Below are 12,315 nucleotides of genomic sequence, written 5' to 3'. Positions count from 1 at the left end.
CTTTTGTCATGGTGTGAGATAAAAGTCCACCTTCACTTTTTTGCATGTGAAAATGTATTTGTCCCAGAACTATATATTCTTTCCCCATGTATTATCTTAGCACCCATATCAAAACTTGATTGAAGGCTGGGGTTGTAGCTCAATGGTGGAGCACTTGCTAGCATGTAAGGGGCCCTGGGTTCAATCCTCAGCATCACATATAAATAAATTAATAGTTATTGTGTCCATCTACAGCTAAAAATATATTTTTTAAAAACCCCATTGACCTTAAATGTTTATTTCTGTGCTCTCAATTCTGTGTGTCTATTGCTATACCAGTAACTGATTACCTTGATTATATTAGCTTTTTAATATGTTTTGTGATTTGGAAGCATGAGTTATCAAACTTTTTCTCATGTAGTTTTGTTTAGCATTATAACTCCCATGAAGAAAGAGTATTGTCAAAGGTTAGGTAATTCATTACTGTGTCATGTGATAGTGTAATAGCATCTTAAGTGCTATTATACTTAATGAACGAACTTGTGTTATTTCTTTTTGAGAAAACTTTCTGTACTCTTTTTTTTCTATCCCTATTTTAAGACAGCAGAGTACCTGCCATATTTATCATTTTGAAGATAGAACTGTTTTTTAACTTTTAAAAAATATATTTTTAGGGGTTGGTGTTGTGGCTCAGTGGTAGAGCACTGAGCTAAACTGCTAAGGGCTGGCTTTGAATTTGTGATCCTTCTGCTTAAGCCTCCCAAATTGCTGGGATTACAGGAGTGTTTTTTCTTACGAGCAATTCCATCTCTAGCCACAAAATAAGGCTTAACTTGATCTTGGGCATACTGGGGGGTTAAAGATCAAATGTTGGAATAAAATATGGAATGGGAAAAGGATATTTTGGAAGAAAAGAGCTCCTCTCTGGAGACCTATTTCTTAAAATGGAAGAGATGCAAAATTAAGACTGTTGCCAGTATCAAGAAAGAGGAAATCAAACATTTTAAAACTTTTCCTCTAAAAAAAGGAAAACGGAGCTGGAAGTGTAACTCAGTGGTAGAGAGTGTGTTGTTTAGCACATGCAAGACCTTAGTTTCAGTCCTAGGTGGAAAAAAAAACCAAAACTGTTCAGTATAGGGAGGCTATAGTCAAGATAGGGTTTTCCCATTTCTGCCATGCGCCTTCAGTGAAGGTATATTCACAACAAGCATCTTGTCTTTGTATCCTCTTTACTTACAGCAATGATGAATAAGAGCTGTAAAAATAAGAATATGAGAAACATTGTCTTTAGGGAGGGGACCATAAGCTTAGACCAACTCTGGAGTATTACATTGGCAGACAACTTACGGATTTTTGTTTCTGCTTGGCTTACTAGAACACAAGTGCAAAACTGTAATAGTATCTTGCATATCAAAAGTTGAAGCCTGAAAACTCCAATTCCAGCACTTAGCTGCTGATGTCTGGCTTGTGCTGTGCCCTTTTTCTTTAACTGTAAAAGGATACTTCTATTTGAATGTCCTTCTAGAATAATAATAACAGACACAGTTCTAAGGCCTTTGTCTATGTTAACTCAATTTTCACAGAAAGCTTGTGAGGCAAACACTATTATTTTATAGATAACAAAACTGAGGCTTAAAGAAATTAGGTGAGTGATATAAAACTAGTGAGTGCAGAGCTGGAATTTAAACGCAGACAGTGTGGCCCAGGCCGTCGAGTACCACCTCAGCTATGCATCCTTTTGAATGTCAAAGGTCTCTGTACTTGTAAAATGTTTATAAAGCAGCAGGTACGTTGTCATGTGTTTATTGTTCTCAGTAACTCTTTGGGGTTGGATGTCCTGTGCATATCTATCCTCATTTTTCTGCCTTTTACCTTGTTTTACTCATATGAAAACAGTCTACAGGAGGATTAAAAAACTAGCTTCATTCATAGCAAATTTGGATTTGGAAAAATAGTTTAGACCTCAGACTATTCTTTTCTCTGAGTTAAACTCACCCAGCTGCAAGCAGAGCAACTTCATTCTGCTGACGGCATGGGAGAGAAGAAGCAGAGACCCACCCTGTCCTTATTGACCCCTGAGTCAAGCAGTGAGAGCTAGGCCCATACTAGAGTAGTAACCTTTAGTACACGAATTCTGCCCAGCAAGGAAATATGGAGTAGTAGTTGTCAGACTTCTATCAACTCACCAAACTGGTAAGCCCTCCTGTCATGAGAGTGACTGAGTAGGTGAATATAGGGTGTTTGTAGAAACTTCTTCCCCAGAAGTTCTCCCAAAAGAGTTTTCACAGGGGTATGAAGTGGACCAGGTATACATTAGACACAATTGCACGATATGAGAGCAACCTGAAGCTACCCTCAGATTTCTGGTGGGTCCCTAGTGGCATTTGAGAGAATGGTGCACTCCCACATGTCTAGAGGGGGCTTCAGGAGTGAGTGGAATGTTGCCAGGGCTCAAGGATGTGGTGTAAGTGGCCCACCAAGAATTTCAAAAGAAACACTTGTCCTCATCACCCTTCCTGCCAAGGAGCTCCTCATAGACCAAGAAGCAAATTTGAAGGGCATAACAGCCTAGATGGGACAGCAGCAGCAAAGGCCTCTGAGGATGATGGGACAGCTGCACAGGCCCTGGAGTACCTGGTTAAACCTGAGAAGGAAGGAGGGAGAAAGCCCAGCTCCAACATGGGGATGGAAGTAGTAGAGTTGTGACAGTAAGTTGAAATCTAGTCAAAAGTAAGTTTATTTGGGGCCTTCCAGAGGGTGATTGAGAAATTTGTGACAGTTACCTACATAATTATGGTTTGGGGTTTTTTTTTTTGTGTGTGTGTGTGTGTGTATGTGTGTGTGTGTGTGTGTGTGTGAATTTTCATCTGGAATCTGAGCAAGTCTTAATTTTCTTCTCCATAGAAAAAAGTAATTATTAAGTCTTTCTTTTTGACCGGTGTTCTGTGTTGCTATAGTATAATTCAGCACATGGTGGCGTATTTTTAAGCACTCAGGATTCATATATGTTTGACCACATGTGTGCCTTCCTGGTGCTCCTGATTCCTGTTTCTGGTAGTGTATGTCTGCTATCAGCAAATCTTCTCAGGAGTTTTTGTTGGGTTTTGGGGTTTTTTTTTCACCTTCCTTTTGATGAATTTTTCCCCTAAGTGTGGAATTTTAGATTGGCACTTTCTTTCAACTATTTGAAGTGGCCATTTCATTGTATTCTGGCTTCTGTTGAAATGTGAGTTATCATTGCACCTTTGAAGATCATGCCTTCTTTTCTTTCTGACTTGCATCTCAGCTCTTTGACGATGATATGTCTGAATGTATAGATAGATCCTTTGGATTTATCCCACTTTGATTCACCAGAGTTGCTCGTTCTTCAGTTCTGGAAATTTTGGGCCCATTTATCTTAACAGCTGTTTCTGCTGCTTATTGTCTTTCTCCTTTCCTGAGGGAATTCAGCTATAAGATGCTAGAACTTCTGACTGAATCTCCTGTGGGGCTCTCTTACCTTGTTTGTTTTTTGTTTGTTTTGATTGGCAGTGCTTCATTCTGGAGCATTCTAGACATTATTTTTCAGTCTGAAAATGCCCATCTGATTTTTTTTATACATTTTGTTTATATTTTTCATATGTTGATGTGTTTGGTCTATCATTTAATCCTGGCCATGTTAATCATGGTATGCTAAAGTCCCTTTCAGATAGTTTGAATATCTGAATTGCCTCTGATTATGTTCTTACTCTCTTTTCCCTCTCTGTCTAATCCTGTTTTTAGCAATGGGGTAGAGGGAAGAAGGAAGCATATCTCATGATTTTTTCAAATCAAATGTTGGATATTATGCAAAAAAATTAAAAAGCTCTGGGTTAAGTTATTTTCCTCCAAAGAAGGTTGTTGTCATTTGGCTAGCAGATACTAGCAAATCACCTTAGCATACACATTGATTCTTGGTTGGGGCTTTGTTAGAATGCTGTATTCTTAATCCTTTGTGGCTCTTGGTCTAAAGCGTCATCCTTTGAGCAGGCCTTCTGAAAGCCTAGTTGGTTGTTTGATCCCCACCTGGGAGGGACTCTGACCCCACCACAGGATGCTGAAGTGTCTGCTGATCTTGTTTAGCTTCATGGCTGCTGTTTCCTGTTGGGTTTCTCAGAATCTCACACTTTGCTTGTGCAGTTTAGGACTTGGCCAATACTTGAAGGAGATTTGTAAACAGATTATTAGATCCTCTGTGATCCCTTCAGACCTGCCTGAAAGCCCTTGGGAACAAACAAGTCAGCAGGATTTCAGAACAGGAGGTGGGTCCCATATTCTGCTAGCATTTTAGTGGAAGGCATTTTCTACATCCAGCACAGGAAATAAGGTCCAGGCATAAAGTGGCAGGCAGCTTTACTGGCTAAGGGGATATAGATTAGGGTTTGAGGCTAATCTCTATCTCCCTAACCAGTAAAGCACAAGTTATCTTTGGGGGCTTCAGTTTTCCCATCTGCATAGAAGATGGACATCAGATAACTCCTCTATGAAAAGCATTAGGGTAAGTGAAAGATTACACCTACCTAGAAAGGTGGTTCTTGATGTTTAAATGAAAAAAACACATGCAAACAACCTTCCGCAGTGCCAGACATCAAGTGTGCAGTGAATGTCATTTCTCACATCCTGCCCATCCTCCCCAGCTGTGTGTGGTCGCTTCGTACCATGTTTGCCCAAATATAATAAAGGTTTCTTAAGTTGGTACTCATCAGATTAAGGAAGGAAGAGCTTGATGTTTCTAGAGACTACCTAGGTTGAAAGTGAGGTATTTTATTTATTAATTATGATATATATTTTGTATATAAGGAAACAAAAAGGGCTTAATTCTTGTTATGCTAACAGTCACTTTTCATACCTTTGCCTCATTGCTTCTGTTTTGTAGCAACCAAACTTGAAAGGTTCTTTGGATTCTTCCACACTGCCCAAACTGGAAGAGTTCTACATCTCCCTTTTCCAGTCACAGCAGTCAGCAGAAGGGAGTCAGTTTGAGCCTAACAACATCCAGACTCCAACAAAGCAAATTCAGCTGCCCACAGCAGCAGCCAGCTCAGCTACTGTCGCGGCCGACGCCCCAGGAGAGCACTCTGGTTCTGGTAGGTGCACGTGCGCTCCTGTATGCTCGCCACTGACAGATGATATTTGGCCATGTTGCTGAAAACCTTCTTTTACCTCTTTCAGGACATACTTGAGCATTGCTGACTGTAGGATTTGTCTCCGTTGTTCCCATTATCTATGCCATTCTTTTTTCCCCCCTGATGATTTTTGGAGGGACTTCACATTTATATAGAATAAAAATTATGAATTTTTAAGGTTATGATTCTTTTGAGTTTTGGCAAAATATACAGTCATATAGAACATTCTCACCATCGTGAAAAGTTTTTTTATGCCCCTTTGCAGTCAATCCCTCCACTAACTTGCTAGGCTCTGGCATGTCACTTTCCCTTTCCTGTGTTACATAGTATGTAGTTTTTATGTCTGGCTTCTTTTATTTACCATAACTTTTTTTCAATACTAGGAATTGAACCCAGAGGCTCATGCATGCTAGGCAAGCACTCTGCCACTGAGCCACACTTCAGCTCTACTTACTGTAGTTTTTATGTTATTTCCATTCAGTATTTACAAAAAAGTGGATTTGCTAGGATGTATAGTGACTGCATGTTTAATTTTTTAAACTGCCAAAATGCTTTTAAAGTGGCTGCACAGTTTGCATTCACCTGTGAAGGTTTAAAAGTTCTGATAGCTCCGATCTTCACTAGCAGATGGTATTTTCCTGCTTACAGGCCTATTATGGTAATTTTAATTTGCTTTTTCCTATTTACCACCTTTTTGCCTAATTTGACATTCATATATCTTTTTAAGTGGCTGTCCAAGTATTTGTTTTTAATATTGATTTATCTACTTGTAAACAAGTTCTTTATTCTGGACATAAATCCATTATCAGATCTATATCTCTATCTAGCATATATATCTTTCCTCCAGTTTGTGTCATGTCTTTTTTTTAAGTGTCATTTTCTTAACAGTGACTTTAGAAGAGCAAAGGCTTACATTTTGATTGTCTAATTTAGTGATTTTTTTTTCATTATAATCTGAGCTTTGTGTGTTCTATTTAGAAATCTTTACCTAACCCAAGTAACTAAGTGGCAGTCGGTGAAATGTTTGTAATGATAGACAAGACAGTAAAGAACTTGTGCCAGAATCTACACTGCATTGCTGAGTACTATTTAGCTCACCTGATTTTTTTTTTTTTTTTAAAAAGCAGGACTTTCCTGAAGGAAGCAGCAGGTTGGCTTAGACACCAACAAAAGCCACTTCAATCATAGTAGCTGGCAGTCAACAGTCATGGACCAGTTACTTTGGGCAGCACTGGTCTAGCACCCATCTGAGAATGCTTGTACCTGCTTCCTTAGCTACTGGGAACTCTGGGCATTGGAGCTCCCTCAGTTTTATTTTTTCCAAAGGATTACTTCTTAGTTAAATCTAAAGCCTACAACAGTCATTTTATGGCTGATAACTGGCTCTGGTTCTGCTTAGCAACCATTTTGCTTTCACACTGGCACAGACCTGGCAACAGAGCACGCCTGTGGCACGCTGTGTTACTCAGGGCTGGAAGGAAATGGGAGAGCTTATGGTCTCTTCTCTGGGATCTGAGTTTACTTTTATGAAATTCTTGGAAAGCAGTCTTCCCTGCCTGGTTCATAAGTGCATTTTCCCCTCTCTTTATCCTGACAGTTTGATCCCAAGGTATGATTCCCCATCCTCTCTCCTTTCCGTCTAGCGGCTGATTTCTGAATCTCAACATCCCTGACAGCCTTGGGTAACTGTCATCACCTAACAGACGATGACTGTAGTACCTGTTAGTAGAGAACTAGAGTGGAGGAGAGAGGGCAGTGAAAAGACTTGTCTTCTCTTTTTTTAGTGGAGAGCTCTCCAGGGAGCCTAAAGAACGAAGATCTTTCTAGTCGCCACGCCATCGCAGTGTTCAAGGATGAGAGTCAAGGAGCCATGGACCAGCTGTCTTTGATTTTGTCTCCTGAGCACAAGATTTCTCAGAAGCTCTACATTCCTCGAAGTACAGCCACAGCTGCCCTGGGAGCTGCCGCGCGCCTGGCCACGTCCAGGAGCCTCCTGCACTGGTACCCCAGTGTGAAAAGGGTGGAAACCTGAGGGGGGAGGGGCGGCGCACAGTAGCGCTTTGCTCATCCTAAGGGACTCGATAGCTTTGTTATGCTAACTGTCCATTTTGGTGTGTAAGTATTGATATTTAACATTATTTTTATTTGTACTAATGATTTTATTCTGTTTTTTTACCTTTGTTTTTAATGTAGTTTAAAGGAGTTTTTGTTTTTTGTGTTTCTATAAATATTTTTCTTTTACATATCATGACTGATAAATGAAAATTAAGAGTCTGTTTTGTGATCCATATTTAGTAAGAGAAATATATTCCCACTTCCCTGTCTCCAGAAGGAGGATGTCTGAATTTAGGGTTGCTGCTTTCTATCAAATTTGAAATATTACATATTATAGAACATCATTATTTTTTCTTAATACTGGGAGCAGTAAGAAAATCCACACCCTGACGCTTTGGTCATATAACTATTTTTACATTTTAAAAAATATTAAGCTGTTTTCAGGATGGGCAAATTTCTGGAACATAGCTGAGCCTTATATAGTTACTGCAGTTCCCAGAAGTGTCAATGTGGCATGTTTCAATGCACTGGTGTTTAGGCATTTATGTAGCACTGTCTAAAGTGACTTTGTACGAAATGTTGTGTGACACTCTGTTGAGCTTATAGTATAAATCAAGAGGAGAGACTAAAAGTGGAATGGAGTATGGGTTTGTGGCTCCGTGGTGAAGTGCTAGTCTAACATGCTCAAAGTCTGGGTTCCATCCCCAGCACAATTTTGTACTTGAAATTGAAAAATGTGACATTCATTTCTTTGTGCTAAAGTACTAGGCTTATCCCCAATTCTAAGAATATTACTTTATCCATGTAATTAATTCCCAATATAGAATCATTTCTCAGAAGTCAGAGAGATGTAAACAGCTGGCATGCTACACGTACCACCTGGTCTGCTAGTTCCCTTCTTTGTACAACAAGGAATTTCTTCTCTTTCCTTCTCAATGGCTTAATCAGCAAATATCCACTAAAGAAGGAAGAGGGATGCACTTAGAGTACTTCTGCTGAACCTTAGGTAATCATGAAAGTTAAACCGGCACAGTGGCACATGCCTGTAAATCCAGTTACTGGGGCCAGTCTCGGCAACCTAGTAAAGCCCTGTCTCAAAATTTAAGAGGAGGGCTGGGGATGTGGCTCAAGCGGTAGCGCACTCGCCTGGCATGCGTGCGGCCCGGGTTCGATCCTCAGCACCACATACCAACAAAGATGTTATGTCCGCCAAAAACTAAAAAATAAATGAATATTAAAAAAAAAATTTAAAAGGACTGGGGATATGACTCAGTGGTTAAGTAACCCTGAGTTTAATCCCTAGTACCAAAAAAATGTTAAAAAGTCTTAGAGAAAATATGTTTAATGTGATAAAATTTAAAAATCCAGATTCATCTTTAATGCCAATATAAGAATGGTGATATACTAACTGATTAAAAAAAAAAAAAAACCTGAACATATCACTAATAGTTGCTTCAACAGATAGAACAGGTTCCCATTTGGGCTTTATGAATTTTGCATCCGACATCTTTATTGGAGAAATATGTGGAGGGTCAATAAGGAGCTAAATGTCATATATGGAACTCAATGGAACTGACAAAGCTCTGTTTATCATATAAATTTAGATATTATTCATAATTTTTTCTAAAGATATTTTTACTCAGGAGATTGAGACAGGAGGATCACAAGTTCGAGGACAGACTTGGCAATCTAGCAAGACCCTCAGCAACTTAGGATCTTTCTTTAAAGAAATCAAGTACAAGTAATAGAGTTCATTTCTCCAGATGAGTGGTTACTGGGTTTGGAAGAAGGTGTGTCTTAAGTGGAAGGGTTGACTGAGTACATGGTTGGTTAGTTAACTGTAACCCTCTCTATAATTGCACCCAGCCACCGGGAAGAACTCTGCCACGCTGGGTAGCCTTTATGTAAGTTTGACAATTGGTTTTACAACCTGACAGGGATTAACTTTATACCTTGCAAATTAAATAGAGATTATAAAATATTTAATGTGCTCAGGCTTTTTCAGAGTCCCACTCTGTTACATATGGCTGGAGAGAGAAGTATTTACACAGAAGCTTTCTCAAACTGAATGTCAACATACATTGAAAGAAGCCTATTTAGTAATTAATATTTGACATCTTATTTGAATTAGCGTGAAGAATGGACCTTTGAAAGGCTTATACCGGGCTGGGGATGTGGCTCAAGCGGTAGCGCGCACGCCTGGCATGCGTGCGGCCCGAGTTCGATCCTCAGCACCACATACAAAAAACAAAGATGTTGTATCTGCCGAAAACTAAAAAATAAATAAATAAATATTAAAATTTAAAAAAAAGAAAAAAGAAAGGCTTATACCTTTTGACTGCTTGGCTCTGACTAGAATAGCCAATCTGTGAGTCTGTTTACCTACCTTGTTCCCCAAAATGTGCGTTTTGTTTGGTAGTTAAATAGCCCAAAAGAATCAAATTTAATCATTTGAAAAATAGTATGTTCCTGCTTATGAGCGGGAACAACAATAAGAAGTGTACAAAAGATATGTAGATGCTCTGTGGTTTATAGTTAAAATGCTTTTTATTGTCAAAAGATAGGCCATTGTGTACATTTTGGATGTTTGTGGTTTCAGGAGCCATTAGCACTAATGGAGGTCCCCCTGAAATGTTTGAAGTGGGTTCTCAAGTGTGAGAGAGGGAATGGATGAAAACTAGAGGAAACTCCTGGTTCTTTACTCCTCAGGAATGGAAGAGGGCCTTGCTTTTAGAGACATTTGGGTCTTGACTGCAGCAGCTTATAGCCAGTGCTCCCCTCTCCCATCTAAAAATGCCCCCTGGGATTCCAGCAGCAGCAGCGCAGCCAGCCTTTTCCCTCTAAGCCCAGCACTTGTGAAATGCCAGCTGCCCTTTCTAAGGCTGGGAACAACTAGAGGCTACTGCCTGCAATCAGCCTGTGTCTAACGAGGCCTAGAATTATGGCGTTTTGACCTAGGAAGGGCCCTCGGTGGGGAAAGGTGAAGTATGAAAAACTGGCTTGCCTGGAGTCCCACAGCTCCATTCCCCCAGCTCTGCCGACTCCAGCGCACAGCCCTTTCCAAAGGGGGAGTGTGCAAGTCTATCTCATGTGCTATGAATAATTTGTGCCAGAAAACATGGATTTGGTAAATCAGACCAAAACAATGGTGGTTTTTATAGCTGAATAAATGGGGGAGAGAGGACTGATTTATAAAAATTCCCGTTTTCTTGAAGATGAATAATTGAAATAACAGTGGGCCAGTTCTACAGCAAAGAATCTGAAAAGGGGATGTCATAAGGAGCCAGAAGCCAAATATAGAAATAGAATATAGAAAACCAAATCCACGACTCTCTGCTCTCAGCTTTGGTCACAGAATCTGAATCTTTGGTCACAGAGAAATCTTTCTCAAGTTTCCTATTAACATTTATATGACATAACAAGGCTTTTCTAAGGTATTTTTATATAATGCCACGGATGGCATTCCTCAATTTGTAGGATCTTGACTTTTCCAACATATCAACCCAAGTACATTGCTCTGTCAACTAACTCTGTGTATTTGAATTGAACTCCATTTCTAATGGGTGCCTCTTGTCTCATTTAATCACCAGTTGGCCTAGGAAGTTTTTGGTATCATTGGCCAACTGGAATCAATCCTTTAAATGGTATTTTAACCATGTGCAGGGAAAATGTTAACTGCTGAATTGAGGATTCTGTAATATTCAGTATTATGATCGATTCATGTGCCACTTGTGAAATTGGCATTTGGCAATATATCAAAACTGAGCAGAGGTCTGGGATTGTGGCTCAGCGGTAGAGCACTTGCTTAGCACGGGTGGGACCCGGGTTCGATTCTCAGTACCACATTAAAAAAAAAAAAGCATTGTGTTGTGTCCATCTACCCCCCCCAAAAAAAGATTCTCTTTAAAAAAAATTATAAAACTGAGCAGAGAATTATTCAGAGCTAAATTTTCTTAGTTATAAGCATAGTTTTCAGGAATTACTTTTAAAAAGTTTCCTACTGGGTGTAAATCTTGTTTTATGTTTCTGCTAAATATTTTTGACTTATGGAAAAATGAGCTTAGGAAACAATGTTTGCTTGACTATTTCTTCTTAATGCCACTTATACAAATGCTCTGATATAGAAAACCAAATCCACGACTCTCTGCTCTTGGCTTTGGTCACAGAATCTGAAGGGGAGTTGTTGGGATCAAGGAGTGATCATACTAGTTTACTCTTTGGAGGTTGTAACAGCATTTTGTTTGATTTAAATATTTATGAAGTCCAGATTTGTCCAAAGTGTCCAGGTGTTTCTTTGTGATTAGCTTTTTGTTGTGTTGATTCTATAGAAATGAAATTTTTACTTGAATATGTGATTCAAAGTAGTTGAGTAAAATGCAAGATTAGTTAAGTTGGAAAAGAGACTTTACACTTTTTGACTAAACAATTTGTCTTCATTTTTGTTATGACCTCTTCATTTCCAGAGAAGGGTTTTGCAATCCTTTTCTTTGTTGTGGATAAATAATTATATTTCATAAACTTAAAAATTTTGTGTTGGAGTCAATTCACAAGTTTCTGACAGTTATATTTCAAAGACTTGTTTTCTTTCTTCATAGCAACATGTCAAGCCCCTCTAATTCTTCATCCGGCTTCTAAAATTCCCTTTGCCACTATTCTGCACTCTAGATGCCAAACCCAGCTGTGGCTGGAACCATCATACAGCACTCTGTCACCTCCCTGATTCTGCCTTGGCTGCAGTCCCGCTCTTCTGCCTAGAGCGGATTATTTCCAGGGGGCTCTCGAATTCTAAAACTTTTCCTTAATGCCATCCCACTGGACCATAAGAAGAAGCCAGTGACTGAATTCTGTCCGTTTCTCACTAGAACAAATGACCCTTAGGCAGAGTTTCTGTTCTGCACTGCTCTTGGTGGTGGTTCTCTGGTGGAGAAGCTCTCCTGATGCTGTGTGTCTGAAAACGCCTTTCAGTTTAGTAAGACTGTGTGTATCATTGAGGATGCTGAAAACTAGGCAAGGCATATCCCCAAGGGCAATTCAGTGTTTCTCCCTGTGCTGCTGTCCTCATGGATAACTGTCTCGTCCTTAGAAGGCTGAAACTTAAGCAAACATGCTGAATGGGCCAGAGCTGGAAGTTTATCCT

At 39.5% G+C, this 12,315-nt stretch overlaps 1 protein-coding gene across 5 annotated transcripts in view; it reads left to right on the top strand.

The window, feature by feature from the left end:
- The window catches only part of Tdrd5 (tudor domain containing 5), a 67,977-nt gene extending 56,273 nt beyond the window's left edge, over positions 1-11,704 (top strand). For all 5 annotated transcript variants that reach the window (XM_046430274.2, XM_058574428.1, XM_046430275.2 and 2 more), the window contains 2 exons: positions 4,874-5,084; positions 6,908-11,704. In XM_046430274.2, coding sequence (XP_046286230.1) covers positions 4,874-5,084; positions 6,908-7,155 — 459 coding nt within the window. In that variant the 3' untranslated portion in view covers positions 7,156-11,704. The remainder of the gene's footprint in view (positions 1-4,873; positions 5,085-6,907) is intronic.
- Positions 11,705-12,315: the final 611 nt, after the last annotated feature.

Source organism: Marmota monax, unplaced genomic scaffold (genome assembly GCF_021218885.2).
Source record: "Marmota monax isolate L192 unplaced genomic scaffold, Marmota_monax_Labrador192_F-V1.1 WCK01_AAM20220418_F8-fsc00055, whole genome shotgun sequence".
Lineage (NCBI taxonomy): Eukaryota > Metazoa > Chordata > Mammalia > Rodentia > Sciuridae > Marmota > Marmota monax.
The sequence above is the reverse complement of the archived record's forward strand: the minus strand, read 5'-3'. Positions and strand labels throughout refer to the sequence as shown.